Raw genomic sequence first — 18554 nt, forward strand, 5'->3', positions numbered from 1 at the left:
AGACTTGAAAGTTAATGAAATGTACACTATATTGCCAAAAGTTTTGGGAGACCCCTCCAAAATGGGTTCACCTTGAATTCAGGGGTTCCAGTGAAAGGAACTCTTAATGCTTCAGCTTCATACCAAGACATTTTGGACATTTTCATGCTCCCAGCTTTGTGGGAACAGTTTGGGGATGACCCCTTCCTGTTCCAACATGACCGCACACCAGTGACCAAAGCAAGGTCCTTTGGAGTTTGGTGTGGAGGAACTTCACAGTTCCTGACCTCCTGACCTCAACCTGATAGAACACCTTTAGGATGAATTAGAGCGGAGACTGTGAGCCAGACCTTCTTGTCCAATATCGCTGCCTGACCTCACAAATGTACTTCTAGAGGAATGGTCAAAAATTCCCATAAACACACTCCTAAACCTTGTGGAAAGCCTTCCCAGAAGAGTTGAAGCTGTTATAGCTACAAAAGATGGGACAACTCCATATTACACTCATGCGCATGTAAAGGTCCCAGTTATGGCCTGGCTCTCTGTCTTGGTATGAAGCTGAAGCATTAAGAGTTCCTTTCACAGGAACTAAGGGGCCGAGTCCAACCCCTGAAAAACAACACCAGAACTCAATGATTTGGAGGGGTGTCCCAAAACTTTTGGCAGTATAGTGTATATTTTGACACTTTTACCCTTTAGTACTTGATCTGTTAATAATACATCTATAAGATATTTAATATTTTTTATATTTATGGCTGTAAGCATCTTTATGAAAGAAGGAAGTAGCGATTGTGTGTTATGTAATCATGTTTATGTACACGAACGCAAATAAATACTTTGACTTTAGTGTATATATTTGCTTTGGGGTTTTTTTATTTGTGTTATTCATAATTTTTAAAAAAAAAAAAAAAAAAAGTATAAAAATCTGTTAAAAGATAAAAATGTCAGCAAAGTTCTTCTTGAGGTAAAGAAACATTTTGCCGCCTTCTTAAATGACGCACCAGGTGTCGCGCGTGCTCTTTCGTGATTGGTCAAGCGTGACCGAGATTCTTTGAGATTACGAGATTACGTGCTGCTTCCCCGAAATCTCGCGATAACACAGCCAAACCTCAGCTCGGAGTAACCACCTTTTTTTTTTTTTTTTTTTAAAGACTGTTTCTGTTACTGTGTCGACTCTGAATCAGATTCCAATTTAGGAATCGTTTATATCGCCTTCACACAATAATTGTATTTTTTCAGTCTATTATGCTACACTAGAACTTTAGATCCAGTTTTGGAATGTCAGGATTATCTAGTGTCCGCACGCGTGCACACTTCTTAAGATGGTTAATTATATGGAAAGATTTTTAGAGTCGACTCCGTCCATAAAGATTCGATTCCTAGGGATCGACTCCTAGGCTCCACATGTAAGTTTTCTGAGAGAGCCAGAGATTTAGTAATGACTTGCTGCTGAAGATAGACTGCGGACGAAGCTTTTTCTACCACTCTTCTCAGGTTTTCTGCTTGGATTTGTAAGTATTTTCTTGTCCAGATCGTTTTGTTGACCGTTTATTTGTTATTGTGAATTGATGCTGAATGTGCGCGGTGTTCAAAATATAGGACTTTTTCACTCTCATCAAAGTCCTTATTATTTTTAAACTGTAGGGCTTGTACAAATATCATTTGAGAAATTATCAATAACTGTTTAATATATCACGATATGCAAAGATACAATATATATTTAAAAAAACCTCAATATAATCCCTAAATGTCTTATTGTGTTTTGTTTTGATCATCATAATCCAGACATTCTCCAGATGTTTGTAACTGTTGAAACATCTGTCTGTCTGTCTGTCTGTCTGTCTGTCTATCTATCTATCTATCTATCTATCTATCTATCTATCTATCTATCTATGATAATTATGATCAATGTGAGGTGTTTAGTTGTATATGTTTTTTTTTAGTAGGTTTGTGGAATATTTCTGTTCGTACTTGCTCTCTCCATCTCTCTTTCCTCCCTAGCAGCACATTTTCATATATTTGCACATTTCAAATGTGTGTCCTCTGGCTTCGGTCAGTTCTCTTAAAGCAAAAGACCTTCATTCTCTCAATAAAGTCAACTGCTTCATTTTACTATTTCACTCTCTATTTTCCCCCTGTTTTTCTGCTTCTGCTTGGATACATAAACCTCAAGTCTCCGTGAGTGTAAGCGCACTTCACTGAGTAGACTTTTAGTCTTTAGAATTTTTTTTTAGCCTCTTTTACCCCTGACACAGTGCTGGAGGGTTCACAAAGCTTGCTAAGAAGTTGCTCCTGCTCCACTGGTTTGAGAAACTCACCATTATAATCATACGCAGGGGTTTCCTAAGGCATGCCGTCACATAACATAATGACATGCATGGAAGATTTTAAAGCTTGTACTTATCATCCAAAGTCAAACCAGTCTTTGTGTAATGATTGTATAAGACCAGACAGACAGATAATTGTCTAGGTGCTCTAATGTTACTAGTTACTAGATAATTATTCTAAGCATGTAGCTGTTAAAGGATGGATGCAGAATGAATAAGCATCAGTAACGAGGCTTATGTTTGTTGCTTTACTCTTAACAATGGTTGCTTCCTCCTCCTCTATTTTAATTTCATTTAATTTATCGTCTTTATTTTAGTGGCTGGAAAAATCATAACTTGTGGAGCTTGGAAGCTGAAAAATATTCAGATATGAATTTTGTGTTGTTTGAATTATATAAACGTACGATGAAGTTTATTTTTGTGGTGTATTTATTATGTAATGAAAAAAAAATACAATAAATACAGTATGTAAATATAAATAAAAATCCTTGTGTGCAATATTACAGTTCTACGCTATTATTTGTATTTATTTATTCTATTTTACGGTTTATTTTTTTACTTGTTTTTTTTCTTCTTCTTCTTGTACAGAGTATATATTTCTTTCTTTCTCTCTTCCATTTTTATTTGAGCAACTGTAACATGGCTAAGCAATAAAGTTCTTTTGAATCTTGAATGTTTTTGCTAGTTATTTGGTCTTTGTGTCGAAAGAATACACTTTTGCCAGGAAGCCCAGTGGCTTCAGCTTTGGTCAAAGTGATGTTAGATGTGAATTTTAATGAGTATTCGATAGTTGTATTTAGGGTCTTGTTTTTTTTTATTAAAAATGTAAATGCATTAAATATCAATCATTCAAATACATTTATTTAATATGATTTGAGATTTGTGACAGCTTCCAAGCAGCATACTTGAGCTCCTGCCAGTGGAACAACATCAAAATCCTTGGTGTTTGGTTCCAAAGCTTTTTTTGGGGGGGGTGGGGTGATGCATGTTACTGGTGTGTTATGATCTTCTGTGATGTCTCAGTAATTCTCAATCGTTCTCTCTTTGTTCCTGTTGCAGGTGCTCAGTTTCCTTCTGTGCTTTCCATTTTCCAGTGTTCTCTCTCAGGATCTCTGAGGACCGCTCAGCACCATGAACTGGGCATTTCTCCAGGGTCTCTTAAGCGGGGTCAACAAATATTCGACTGCATTCGGGCGCATCTGGCTCTCGGTGGTGTTTCTGTTCCGCATCATGGTGTTTGTGGTGGCCGCGGAGAAGGTGTGGGGCGATGAGCAGAAGGATTTTGCGTGTAACACGGCACAGCCCGGCTGCCACAACGTCTGCTACGACCACTTCTTCCCCATCTCACACATTCGGCTGTGGGCGCTGCAGCTGATCTTCGTGACGTGTCCGTCACTGCTGGTGGTGCTGCACGTTGCGTACCGTGAGGAACGTGAGCGCAAGCACCGCGCCAAATTTGGCGAAACCTGCAGCCGCCTTTACCAGAACACAGGCAAGAAGCGAGGCGGACTCTGGTGGACCTACGTGCTCTCGCTGATCTTCAAGATGGGTGTCGATGCTTCCTTTGTCTACCTGCTCTACCACATGTACGAGGGCTATGACTTCCCGACGCTGGTGAAGTGTTCGGAGAGCCCGTGCCCCAATGTGGTGGACTGCTTTATCTCGAGGCCCACAGAGAAGAGGATCTTCACCCTCTTCATGGTGGTCACCAGTCTGGTGTGCATCTTGCTCTCACTCTTCGAGATCCTTTACCTGGTATGCAAGCGATGCTATGAAGGCATCCAGACGCTCAGGGGTTCCAGGCAGGTGGTTCGTGCCACTTCCATTCACAGCGCCAAGAACCCGAATTCACTGATGGATGGCGATCAGCTGGTGGGGAAAGTGCCATCGTACACCGTCTCGATGGCACGGTGAAAGAATTCCTACACAAACTGGAGAAGAACTGGAAAGGAACCTGAGATAAACTTATATAAATAAGCAGGTGGATAGCGACCAGTGATGGCTTTTTTGCAGTCCAGTAGTGGGACTGGGAATGAGAACTGGTTTAATTTCAAAAAGGTTTATCTCAAAGAGTGAGCGAGACATTTTCACACGAACTTAAGGAATTTCAATGTGTCTGGAGGCAGTTTGTTCCTCAGCTCGCTCTCTGATGAGCTTAGAATGGGGTGTAGCTCTGTTTTGGACATATTTAACATGCAGCTACAAGTCAGGTCAAGCCTTTTTGCTTCTCAGTATCTTGTTATGAAGCGGTTTGGGCTGTAAATCAACTTCAAACCAGGATGAAAAGCAGGCAAGGCCATCGGGTTAAACTCAAAGCCACCGGTCTCATATTCTTGAAAAGAAAAGTGTGTAAATAATGAAAGATGATCGTCCCACGCCCCAACGCCAATGCATGGTATTGTTCTTTTTTTACATGCAGTACCAGTGGATCCAAAGCTGCTCAAAGAAAAATGCACCATTCAATTCAGTGTAAATTTTTAAACTGTTAAAAAAACCGTCTGAGGTACTGAATGCTAGCTCTCATTTCATACAAGAAATAAGGAATAAAGTGACGGGTGTCTTAAAAGGTTCTTTATTCGGGATCACTGATGTTATACAATTGTTGAGAATCCGACATCCAGCATGAAAAATAAGATGAAAAGAAGGGAAAGCGGTTTGTTTACGTTCAGAAAGCGTGTATTAAAGATGGAGTATTTAAGCCTGATGACAAATGAAACACAAACTGTGAGCACATCTGTCTGTCGTTTTGTGTGCATCGCACAAAGAACGACTCCCAGAAGCTCCTCTTTTTTCTTTTTGGCAAGGCATATCAACTAGCAGTTTTGTGTAACTAAAGACAAACCACTGTTAGAAGCTGGATGATTCATCTGTACCATTCCATCTGAATCTGGTTTGTCTTTGGAGGAAATCTGAAGCCTTTCGTCGCATGAATGGTGCATTTTTATGCTTAAAACATGCGTCCGAACGTGTAAAACCGCATTCCTCCGAGGGCAAACTCACAGACATACACAACCCTGTACCTACTTGTGAACCATAGAATCAGTTTTTTTTATTAAAAATGATGTTTTCTTGAACTGTTTACAATCTGTTTGTTACACTGAGAATGTAAACAAAGTTTTTTTTCTGCCAAGTCTGCAGACTTCTCTTTTTTCTTTTTTTTTGCACAACTGTTTATCATTCCAGATGTTATTTTATATACAGAATGTTATTTTTATCTGTGCAATTCTTTCCATTTTTTAATGCCTTTTAATTTGCTTTTCTTGGTTATTGCACTTATGTAAAGAAACGTCAACGCAGAATTATGGTGTAAGTTCCTGTGCTCCTCATGCCACAAGCTGTAGGTTCTCAGGGAATTGTTTGTGTGTGTGTGTGTGTGTGTGTGTGTGTGTGTGTGTGTGTGTGGTTATATAAGATTCAGAACTCGGAGGTTTGAAACTATTTGTGCATGAGCTGATCTGTGTCAAATCCTCAGCAAGCAAATCCTCCAGATGTTGGTAACAGAGGAAATTTTTTTCTTTGGCGCTCATAAGCGTGCATCCTCTGAATGTAAACCATGCTCAGTGTGTATTTCCTCTGTTTGGCGTCCATCTTGTCTTATTTCTTCTTTTTTTTACTGTCTGCATCCTGAAATGATTCTCAATTAAAGCCAGTTTTGTACTTTATTAATCGTGTGTGCTGTTTTATAGCAGTGTTTTATTCCTCTTATACAACAGGAATTTGCCAGTATTTATTTTTCTTATCTGTTTATAGTTATAGAATATCTGGAAAACAGTTTAGCTCTTGTCATCAGTCCCTCACCTTCACTGCAAGTTCAGAAGAAAACACAACTGGTCATGTTACTGATCCTTGTCATAGATGGCTGACACTGGAGACTCCTTCCTTAAACCTCTTTACTCCTTACTTAGAATATGTTTAGAATCTATTATACCCATAGAGTCCACGGCTAAGCTGTTATTATGGAAATGCTAACTAGTGCGCTAATACAATACTGTGATTTCGAGCTACACTACACTCAGCTGCTGTTATAGAAAATGAAACTGACCAATCAGAATCAAGGATGCTTCTGAAGTCATAATATTTTAGACCTTGGTTCTGGCAAAAGTATTCAACCCCCCCATAAAAGTTATCAACTAAAATATTTTGTGTAAAGTATACACCACTAGGCTACCACATCCCTATCCAGTCTCAATCTTGACAGGAAGCCCAGGTTCTAAGGATGAAAAGAGTTCCCTAATCAGACCATGGTGCTACCACCACCATGTTTCACTGTGTTCATTGAGGCAAAGCCTGGGTCAGGGTTATACCAATAAATCTTGCCCAAAAAGATCTCATTACACCAAAAAAATACATCTCCACTGGGTCAGTCTTGTGCTATCAAAAGGTTTCCTTCTAGTCAACATTGCATAGTCTTCAGTTATGCAGAACTCCTTCAGAGTGACCACCGCCTTCACCATAGCTTCCTTCACCAGATCTTGACTAAGTAGTGCCTCTGTGGTGCTTCTACTTCACTCTCTATTGATCCAAGAGTGCTGGGACATCCAACGTCTTAGATTTACTTTTACACCCTAGTTCTATTTATGAAAATTTACCATCTGGAGCTTCCAAAACCAGGGGTTTAAACACTAGTTACTTAATTTTCTATGGACCAATAATACTTTAGAATTTTTACATTTTCAATACAAATAGTGACAAGAACATTGTGTATTTATCATTTATTCTTCAGAAAAAATCCTAACAGTTCCAGAGAAGTATATATATATATATATATATATGCTGGCGGTTTTGAGCTCTTGGTTGGTGCTAGTCACCTGGAAGTTGTGGGTTTGAATCAAATGACTTCTGACAAGCTCCTCAACTGCTCAGCTGTTGTGTCTCTTTTCAATCCCCAAGGTTACACAAACTAAGCAAATAATCAAAGTATCAGCTCCAGAGTGCAGGTTTTGTCACAATACATCATCAAGTTTAAGGTCTTTAATCTGAAGATCAGAATTTCCTGTTTTGTGGAACGCCCTGCTTTTCATTGAACTGGTCCTATGACAGTTAGGAAACTTTCCACTTATGGCGCACCCTCCTGACAGAAAAAAAACTATCATTATGGCGTTACCATGGTAAACAACAGGTTCTACGTTACATAACATTACATATTTCATACGTCAGTTCCACACAAAGCTCTTATCACAGGTCGTGGGAAGAAACCTCACAACCTTCTCGTCATGAGAGTCAAACCTTTAACAAATTTTTTACGGTTCTCCTCACCCACTTACATGAAGCTCTTTAACTCTGGTATGAAAGGATGATGACTGTTTTGCACAGACATGCCTCGGCACGCAAAAAAGAGACACCCTGTGTAACGGCTGGTCTAGCGAGTTTTCAACCCATCTCTTCTCCTAAACCAACATCTTTATCAGGGAAAAGATACCAAACTGTACTGTTCAGGGGGCCAAAACTTCTGTGATGGTTCCATACCCTCAAGACGTCTTCTGTGTCTTTGGTTTGGATCATTCACCTGGATGTTCCCCTTTAAAACTTGTTTATTGCACACACTTTAAAAGAAATAAGGTTCCTCAACAGTTCTTTGGATAGGTAATAGGTAGCTTGGTGAAGATTTCCACCAGGAACCATCTATGTTTGGAAAACGCTCTGCAGATTTTTATGTAGAACCATTAAACCATCTAACCTTCATGTTCCTCAACACCAGAATTGGTTCCAAGTAGAACCTCTTCATTAACCTAATCCTTACCTACTGTCAAATAAGAATCTTGATACATATCTTCCCTGTACCCTGAGAGATGGTGGGAGCAGTCGAGCAGATGATGCTGGAGGATCTGAGGGAGCAAGGTTCAGTGTGTGAAGGGATAAGAGCTATGAGGTAAGATGGTGCTGGTCTGTTTTAGGCTTTGAAGGTGAACACCAGTGTTTTAAATCTAATGCAGAAGCTACAGGAGAACCTAGTGGAAGGAGATTAGCAATACTTTTATAGGAGAACTTTTATGGAGAACTTTCAAACGGTTCGCCAAAGAGACAAACTGAAGAACCCTCAATTTACCAACATTAATGACTACAGTACCATTTTCTTACCAGTTTAGCAGCAGCAGGTGTAGCTTGGTGTTTCTTATTAATTTACTAGATAATTTAATCTAAATGAACTTCCAGTTGAGCCAGTCCTTGCCTGTAGGGTTAAACACTGGGGATTCTCCAGTCTCCAGCTCAGATACCTTCCTCTAGAGGTTTTTCCTGTAAATTCAAAAACTGTCATGTTTTTTCTTGCCATAGCCATGATTTCAACATCTTCATGGCACGAACTTCTCCAAGATACACAAACACCCACTCCACATACACTGGCACTCCCTAAAGACATCAGATATTTTCTCCAACTAGAACAGACAGGTTCAGACCCACACTAATGCAAATTCACTATTTAAATCATGTGATGATAAACCATGTTGATCTGGAGATATGAATGTCTTAGAGTAAAGAAAGTTAACACATGGCACAGCATTGCACGTCAGTCACAAAGCCCAGGCTCCAGGAAGGAGTCATTTTTGCCGTTCCCTCGTTTATGTGTGGGTTTGGATCGAGCAGGTTTTTGTGGTGAGTCAGAACGGCGCATGGAGATGGTTATGGCTGTGTTTTCATGGAGACGACAAATTCTCCATTTTCCTGAGGAAGGGAGTAGAGGCCTTTGATGGGGGAAATCCTTGAAAAACATAACAGACAGTGCACAAAGAAATCCACAACTCACAGTGTGCCACACAGGAGGCTGGTTTAAATATATAGTCCACGTTTATTTACGGAAAAAATGTCCATAAGAACTAAGAAACTACCAAAAGAATGTTTATTAAAATTTAAATACATGAAAAAAAAGTGTTGAATGATAAAAATAGCTGGGAAAAAAAGGAAAGAAAAAAGGTAAAAAGAAAATGGTGTACATACAGTATGTAAAAATATGAAAGAAATAAATACATAAATAAATTTGGAAGAAAAATAAAATGGTGTACATACAGTATGTAAAAATATGAAATAAATAAACAAATAAATAAATTTGGAAGAAAAAGAAAATGGTTTACATACAGTATGTAAAAATATGAAACAAACAAACAAACAAATAAATAAATTTGGAAGAAAAATGAAATGGTGTACATACAGTATGTAAAAAAATATGAAATAAATAAATAAATCAATAAATTTGGAAAAAAAAGAAAATGGTGTACATACAGTATGTAAAAGGATTTTTAAAAACTTTATAATTATAAATAAATACAAATCTAAAAATTCTAAAGGAAAAAAATAGCGAAAAAAACAACAACGGGGAAAACGTTTCTTTGCTGAACCAGATTAAATATTTCAGATTTTCCTGGTTACATAATCTACCCACACTTTTTTTTTATTTCCTTAAGTTAAAACACACACCCAACCTTTTGTCTTTCCTTGACTCGGATTATTATCTTTCACAATCATTTCTTCCTGATAGCTTTGACAGGAAAGGGAAAATCAGAAGGTAAACTTGTGTTGCATAAAAGTGTCTTTGATACTAGTCCTATCATTTTTTTTATTTAGAAAGGAATTACAGTAAAGTTGGCCAGAATCCAAATCAATGAATTAACAGGTAAGAGTGTTAAATTGGCATCTGCAGTGTTTTAATAAACACAAATCAACCCTAAGTATGGATTTAATACAGGAAGTCTGACGTTCTTGCTGCATGTCTCCTGAAAAATGAACCACATATTTCCATTTTAAACAGCAGAACATGGAAGTTAAGCATAAAAATGGTCTTTTATATGTCTTTTCAAACATCACAGAACAATCTAGGGAGGCTACGTCCTGAACCTGAACTCGTATATGCTCATACATTCAGACCACAAAGAGGCAGAAAACCGAATCCGTCCTTTTAGCCCCTGATTGTCCCTGTGAGCCTGAGTGTTTTATAATCTGAGGTCTCTTAGATCACAATATCAGACAGCTCGCCTTGCGTGCAAGGTGTGGGCAAGTTCAGACTGAGCCTGTTTATGAAGACGCTTCATTTGGTAGAGCACGTAGAACAGGACAGTTATCATCAATCCATTGAAAACATTTGGCTTCAAGTCTGATATGAAATATGTGATCCAGAGCTAGTCCTTCAAGTATATTGTTACTTTTAGAATACTTTTAGAACCAAACGCTACTTTCAAGAAAAAAAAAGGAAAAAATGAAATTCATAACTGGGATAAACTCAAGGGTACGGTTTTGTACCTTTAGTACAAAGTGGATGCAGTGTGCCATTAAAAGACATTTGTTTTTACTTTTATTGAGTTTTAAATTCGTTTATTTATTTATAATTTTAGGCAAAAAAATATAATATATAATTTTAAAAGTTACACAGGTAAATTAGTTAATAGGAAACAAACAAAAACAAACAAATAAATAAATAATTTTAGTAAAGAGTTCTCATGGTCACACTATCATTCACATTTTTCTCCACTCCAAACACATCTAAACCAACTCTTTTAAAGACTTTTTTAATAAGTTATTCAGCTGAATCCTGTGTATCAGCAGTCAATAAAATATTATGCATCAGCAGTGAGTGATAAAGTACAAAAAAATGAGTTTTAAAGATGCACTATTTTCAGAGGTTACATTACATGTATATATGTAATAATGACACACATTAAAGTGCAGTTTAAATCTGGTCTGTGATTGGTCAGAAGGTCTTGTCTTCTATAACAGCAGCTCTGACATTAACGCAACTGCACACCACAGGATTATATTATTACACTGGTTCTAAAAAGTTATTGTTTCCATAGTAACAGCTCAGATACACTACTTGTCAAAAGTTTTGGGACATCTGCCTTTACATGCACATGAACGTAATATGGAGTTGTCCCGCCCTTTGCAGCTATAACAGCTTCAACTCTTCTGGGAAGGCTTTCCACAAGGTTTAGGGTATTTATGGGTGTTATAGGGTGTTTATGGGAATTTTGTCTGTGTGGGCCAGTCAAGTTCCTCCACACCAAACTCACTCATCCATGTCTTTATGGACCTTGCTTTGGTCACTGGTGTGCATTCATGTTGGAACAGGAAGGGATCATCCCCAAACTGTTTCCACAAAGTTGGGAGCATGAAATTGTCCAAAATGTCTTGGTATGAAGCTGAAGCATTAAGAGTTCCTTTCACTGGAACTCTGGGGCCGAGCCCAACCCCCTGAAATACAACACCTGAATTCAGTGATTTGGAGGGGTGTCCCAAAACTTTTGGTAATATAGTGTATCTGCATAACGTACAAACCACAACCAAGGTGAGGAGAGTCTCCAGTCAGATGTAAAGCTGTGATTTTAAGTTTTTTGACATTTACAGGACTGAAGAGTTTACACTTTCTGTTTTTTCTGTAACAAGCTGAGATATTATGTCTTATTAACTGATTAAAGAAAGGGAGGCTGATGAGGGAAAGACTATTTGGAGCTACTATATAATGGTAACAACAGCTAAATATAGCTCCACAGAAGTGATAATAAATGCAATAGTATAACACGTTATTCTTAAATAAATAAGAATCTTTCGCTGAGGCAATTATGATTACTGACTGAAGAAGAAATAAATAGGTTGCTGTAATAGGAAAATAATCCACTTCCGGGTTGTAATTCTGTGTAATCAAACCACCCTGATTATCACCACTGATAATTTTCCTATACCTGCACACCCTCTTGTGTTTTTATTTAATTAATTCATTTCATTATTGCTCATTCTACCTTCTTGTGAAATGAACAGTCATGCTTTTGCGATTTTTGGGGAATTTGTCTTTCAAGCTAGGGAGCATCATCCTGCTGAAAGAGGACACATTTCTGAGGAGTGTACTCAGTCTGCAGTGGTGTTTAGGTAGGTGATATGTGTTAAAGTAACATCCAGGTGAGTGCAGGACTCAAAGTTTCCCAGTAGAACATTTTCCAGAGCATCACATTGCCTCCATCAGCTCACCTTCTTCCCATAATATCCTGGCGCTGTCTCTATCCCAGGAAAGCAACAAACACGCACAAAAAAGTGATTCATCAGACCAATTCTTCTGTTGCCTTATGGTCCAATTCTGATTCCCACATCCAGTGCATTTAGGTTTATTTAATAAAACGATAGTGAAAATTTTAAAGGTGTGCTTTAATTTAATTTCTCCAATCTGGCAACCACCATTAGTACATATGCATAATACTCTATATATCATTATACACTAGAGATGAAAAAACTCTCTCCAACTTGGCAACCATGGATATAACAGACTTTTTTTCTATAGAAATTTAAATAAATTTTCATTAATATCTTAAAGTATTACTGTGACATAACATATCTAATTAGGTAGCTTTTTTTACACGTTCATACGGGAGGTTTTGGCAACCTGGAATCTGGCAACCCAAAATTTCCAAATAGTTTTTTTTTTTTTTTTTTTTACTCCACCCTCACAAGATGCTGTAGACCAACTTTTCCAAGCTTCATGTCGTATGAGGTCCGAACATTTTGGTATGGATAAGACAATAAAAGCGATCAGGGAGTGAAACCAGTTCCTTTCATTTCAAGACTGGGATTAATCTGAAGTAAGTAGAGTTTTAGATACGGTTTTATTTCATGTGTTGTGAAACTTTATGTAAAGTAATCCGGGAAGAGGAGTAGAGACGAGAGCAAATTATGAAAAATAACAGATGTTTAATAAAGCTTGCTTGTCAATACATCGATGGGTGTGATTTAACCTAATGATGTAAACAATATCAGAATAAACGTAATTACACAACAAAACAAAACAGAAAAACTCCAGATTTTTAAAATATATTTATTTATTTATTTATTTATTTATTTTTACTCCGACACTAGCCACTGTATTAACACAAATGATTTACTAAATGTTTATGTATTTTATATCTCTGATGCGTAAAAACAAATATTTATAAAGCTATTCGATATGAATACAGCTCTTTACTCTAAAAAAGCAAATCAAACTTCTGTACAAAAAGAGTATACACACCAGATAAAATCTAGACTATGAACAGTTATATAAGTTTGTAATAAGTCTGCATAAAGTTTAAGTTTACTTGCTAAAACAAAAGCTCGTGTTGATTTAACTTTTGGACTGTTATTACTGTTAGGTCAGGTTTTGGACTGTTATTACTGTTAGGTCAGGTTTTGGACTGGTAATGACACCAGCTGACGTTTTGCACGTGAAGGGATGTGGATTTTCTTAAGAACGTATTGCTCAGACTGTGCCATAGGGTGTTATTCTGTTTAAATAAAACCTTTTCCTAAAGGTTAGACTGTGTGTCAATCTGGAGATTTGGTCAGTTACTGTGCAGTCGGTGTTAGAGCGTTAGAGCTCTAGATTTTGTTCAGCTGGTTTGACAACAATAACGAGACAAACTTCTGCGCTTGCTTAAAAACGCAAGCTTATGTGTGAAACGTGTGCTTATGTGCATTTATAACCTGCCCTGATCATTTACATGTATTTATAACCTGCCCTGATCATTAAATGTGCATTTATAACCTGCCCTGACCATTTATATGCATTTATGGCCTCCCCTGATTGTTTATTTTTATATTTATAACCTGCCCTGATCATTTATATGCCTTTATAATCTGCCCTGATCATTCATATGTATTTATAACAGGCCCTGATTATTCATATGTATTAATAAGTTGCCCTGATCATTCATATGTATTAGTAACTTGCTCTGATCATATATATATATATATATATATATTTGTAACCATGATCTGATCATTTCTATGACATTTTTTTCCTAAAAAGTATGGCTGTTTAACTGAAAATTCAGAAATTGGTTTACTTCTTGCCTTTGGTTTAAATCTCAGCGCTCCCATTGAAGTGAATCAGATTTGCAAGCTGTATTAAACTGATTAGCAGCATATTTTAGACCTGAGGTAAACACTGAGGCATATAATTTAGCAATACAGAAGACTGGATTAACTTTAAGCAAACAATTTCATTTATTCCAGCTGAGTGTTTTGTAATATGCTTCATCTTTGTCTGCTAACTGAATACTTGAGTGTGATTAGCTTGCAGGGATAACAATGGGTAGGTTACCATATAGCTAGTAGCCAGCTAATTTTACAGTAGGAATTATGTTGTGTGTGTTTTTTTTTTATTATTATTTTTGTTTGTTTAAGGAAATTGTGGTAAGATTTTTACCTTAACTCTACCTTTTCTTTTTTTTCCCCCTAGAGTACATTGAGACCTAATTGGACAAAAGAGACAGTAGGAAGTGGTACAGAGAGACAGAGATCAAGTGGTGTAAAGAAAAAGAAAAAGAGGACAAAAAGGAATTTGAGGAGGGATTAGCGGATTGAGAAGTCAGAGCTATGGACTGGAAGACATTCCAGGCCCTGCTCAGCGGGGTGAACAAGTACTCCACGGCGTTCGGCCGCGTCTGGCTATCGGTGGTTTTCGTGTTTCGTGTCCTGGTGTACGTGGTGGCGGCTGAGCGAGTGTGGGGTGATGAGCAGAAGGACTTCGACTGTAACATTAAGCAGCCTGGATGCCCCAACGTCTGCTATGACCACTTCTTCCCCATCTCACACATCCGGCTGTGGGCGCTGCAGCTCATCTTCGTCACGTGCCCGTCACTCCTTGTGGTCATGCATGTCACGTATCGGGAGGAACGGGAACGCAAATACCGCGCCAAACATGGCGCCGATGCCAAGCTCTACGACGATACAGGCAAGAAGCATGGAGGCCTCTGGTGGACCTACCTGATCAGTCTTTTTGTCAAGACTGGCATTGAGGTGGCCTTTCTCTACATCCTCCACCACATCTACCATAGCTTTCAGCTGCCACGAGTGGTCAAGTGCCAGATCTTCCCATGCCCCAACGTTGTGGACTGTTACATCGGCCGGCCCACTGAAAAGAAGATGTTCACCTACTTCATGGTGGGTGCCTCAGCCATCTGCATTGTTCTGAACATCTGCGAGATCTTATATCTCCTAGCCAAGCGCATCTCCAGCTGTGCCAAGCGCCACAGGAGTCATCATGCACAAGCCATGCCTCTGTACAAGCCTCCGTCTCGGGACGCGGATAGCAACTGCACGCTGCCTATGCAAGACCTGGACCACAAACCACAGTACAAGACCAAGTCCAAGCTGGGGGTCCCACCTGTAGATTACAAGACGAGTGTTTTCATGAGGGCTTCAGCTCCAAATCTTAGCTTTGCCTAACAGTGAGATCCACTTTTCTAAAAAGAAAAGAGCAAGCGTTTCCAGAACAAGATGAAATCTGAGCTCTCACTTGTGGTCTACAAACGTTTGGAGCATTTGCAGTGAACTCCCTCTAACAGTCCACTACCTTGAGATGAACTTGTTCTTATATGCGAGACGAAAGGTAAATGCAGGACTTTGGAAAGAAGATTGAGATTTGCCACAGATCTTCAACTCTCACACTTCTTTTCCTTGCTGTCCCTCATCCTGTGCACTTAAAGAGCAGCAAAGATTTGACAGAATAATCTCAGGAAGCACTTTATGAGAAGATCCACAGCTCAGATTAAATCGTTGCAGACGTCTAAGACTTTGGATTTACTTTTAAAATTCAGATGAAAAGCGTGTGGCGAATGATTTCTCTAGTGTAACGGAAATGATGAACATGGACTAAACAACTCGGGATTGCGCTTTAGCCAGATTTGAACAAGTATCTTGAACCCCACTGGCTAGGAGACAGCCATAACAAAGCAAACATGGAGATCTCACCGAGTTGGTTCAAAGCTTCTCCAACTGCAGCTTGTTTTTTTTATTATTCTTTTGTCTGGTTCTTTGAATTACTGTTGTACAAGCACTTCTTTGTTCTCTATTTAGGATCTCCAGAGCAGCTGTGAACACCTGCCTACTGTTTTATTTCTCTTTTCTCATTGGATATTGAATGTCTCTTTTTGCCATTTTTTACCCACTTTATTTGTCTCTTTCTTTCATTTTCATTCAGTTTCTTCAAAAATAAGTTAACTACTACACTTTCTGAGCTAAGCTCTTCGAGGAAGTGATAAAGAGCGTACGTAATGGCTGGCAAGTACAGAATTAGCCGTATTGTTCATCAGATGAAAAGCCACGGCTGAAAGGACAAGAACTTCCACAGCCGCAGCACAGAAATGCTGAGAAATTGTTCTTCAGCTCAGGAGAATGTTTTGTCGTTTTCGTCGTTATTTCAACCACTGCCAGGTCGTCCTTTTTTTTTTACAATGAGCAATTCTAAGAATTTTTATGGAATATTTTTGTACAATCCAAATATTCCTACCCTCAAATTAGCAGGGAGTGGTGCTGGTATACATGGGGAAAGAAAGAAAACTAAACCAAAACACTTCAGAGATAATGAATAACCACAGAACATTCTAGAGACAAACAGCGAGAGACACTGAGACAGAGCGGGAGACAGAGCAATGAAACAAATATGTAATAATAATAATAATAATAATAATAATAATAATAATAATAAAAATGACTATTTATAGAGCACTAATTATTTAAAAATGTAGCTTAAAATGCTTTATATTAAAACAACAAGACACAGTAAAGAACACTAAAAAATACCAAACAAGGGGAATAAACTAAAAGTTACATAGCTAAAGTTACAGTAATTAAAAGAAACAATATTGTAGGATGAAAAGGTTAGGATTAGGATTTTTTGAGCTGTTCATGGCACAAAACGTGGTATTTGAGAACAGGGTGTGTCTCTCTTTCTTTTTCTCTCTCTCTGAAAGAGTGTCATATAAATCCAGCTTTACATCAGAGCACTTGAGGGCTTTAGAACATTCCAGACATGCACAGACCTGCCATGGGTTAAAGGAGGTTTCCGATCATCCAAAGTAAAGAAGAAAACAATCCTGGAAAAAAAAACACTAATGTGAAAGTACACTGATACTCGCTAAGAACGAACAGATTCATGCTTCTTCTCCAGTGTTAGGTTTATTCAAGCGGCTTGTTTGCTCATCATCGAGACTCGGAGTCGGTGAGTCAGTGCCGTGTCGAGTCAAGCCTGAGTGACGTGGAATGTGAGAGTTTACTCAAGCAAATTGAGCCTGAAAGAGAAAAAGTGTTTCCACATTTAACAACACTTTTAATTGAAACAAAATGCTGCTTCACGTGTCGAGCTGTGGCCACATCGAGAGCTGTTTTTAAACATTTTTTATATTCATATAAATAAAGTATAAATGTTATATAAAGATACATGTCCTTGGTGAATTAATAATGGAAATTTTTTAAAGTGTAAGCAGGTAAGTAACTATTTTAAAATAAAATAAAAAAAAAAGGCTGACTGCTATAATTTAATTCAGAACAAGAGCTAACGTGTTTCATGGACATTCCACAACATTTAATATAACCTGAAATGGATAAAACGTACATCATGTCATTTTTTGAATACATTTCAATTATGACAGTAATAGTAACGGCTGTGGCATAATTCAATTCAATTCAATTTATTTTGTATAGCGCCTTTTACAATGAACATTGTCTCAAAGCAGCTTTACAAAAGAAGAAAAACAGAGAAAGGGGAGGGGAAAAATGAAAAAAAAAAAAAAAGGGAAATGAATATATAAGGGAAATAAAACACACCAGGACGTGTTTATACCGTACCATCCAGTCGTTTATTAACTATAACGTCAGACCTGCAAAAGTTTTAAATCTGAATCAGGTTTTAATGTGAAACAAAATCACATACTTTGAATTAACAAAAAGGAAATACAGTAATTCATTAACATTACAAAGCCAGAAAGATCGTTACAACTCTGTGCCAAATATAAGATCTGATTACAGTCAAATTAAGAAACAAGCTTACGGGAATTTTCAGAAAGGAACGCGGTGCCCTTAACGGCAGGAAAAACTTTCACAGAGAAAAGGAAGTGACAACAAAAACAACACCAGCAGACATTTGGAAAAGATTTGTATGCTGTATGAATAGTAGGTGCAGCTGATGTCTTATACTTTAGCATGAAGGTGTGTTCTTGGGGGAAAATGTCTGGTGCCATTATACAGATTATAAGGATTTAGTAAGCAAATTTCAATTTGTGCAGAATGCACTGCAACAATTAATGTCAGTACAATGTAAACTTCTGTAAACACACACACAAAAATGATAACTGACCATGTGCTATATTACATCCTTGTGCTATAACAGCTTCAACTCTTCCTGGAAGGCTTTCCACAAAGTTTAGGAGTGTGTTTATGGGAATTTTTGACCATTCCTCTAGAAGTGCATTTGTGAGGTCAGGCACTGATGTTGGACGTGAAGGCCTGGCTCATAGTCTC

At 38.0% G+C, this 18554-nt stretch overlaps 2 protein-coding genes across 2 annotated transcripts; both read left to right on the forward strand.

Moving 5' to 3' along the window:
* Nucleotides 1-1342: 1342 nt before the first annotated feature.
* Nucleotides 1343-5968, forward strand: gjb10 (gap junction protein beta 10). The gene is made up of 2 exons (XM_058398578.1): nt 1343-1490; nt 3366-5968. The coding sequence occupies exon 2, from the start codon at nt 3438-3440 to the stop codon at nt 4218-4220; it is 783 nt and encodes a 260-aa protein (XP_058254561.1). The 5' UTR covers nt 1343-1490; nt 3366-3437; the 3' UTR covers nt 4221-5968.
* Nucleotides 5969-12719: 6751 nt separating this feature from the next.
* Nucleotides 12720-17900, forward strand: gjb3 (gap junction protein beta 3). The gene is made up of 2 exons (XM_058398575.1): nt 12720-12859; nt 14494-17900. The coding sequence occupies exon 2, from the start codon at nt 14631-14633 to the stop codon at nt 15480-15482; it is 852 nt and encodes a 283-aa protein (XP_058254558.1). The 5' UTR covers nt 12720-12859; nt 14494-14630; the 3' UTR covers nt 15483-17900.
* The last annotated feature ends 654 nt before the right edge of the window (nt 17901-18554 follow it).

Source organism: Hemibagrus wyckioides, linkage group LG09 (genome assembly GCF_019097595.1).
Source record: "Hemibagrus wyckioides isolate EC202008001 linkage group LG09, SWU_Hwy_1.0, whole genome shotgun sequence".
Lineage (NCBI taxonomy): Eukaryota > Metazoa > Chordata > Actinopteri > Siluriformes > Bagridae > Hemibagrus > Hemibagrus wyckioides.

Coding starts and splice junctions, on each gene's coding strand:
- gjb3 (XM_058398575.1), top strand. CDS start 14,631: ATGGACTGGAAGACATTCCAGGCCCTGCTCAGCGGGGTGAACAAGTAC.
- gjb10 (XM_058398578.1), top strand. CDS start 3,438: ATGAACTGGGCATTTCTCCAGGGTCTCTTAAGCGGGGTCAACAAATAT.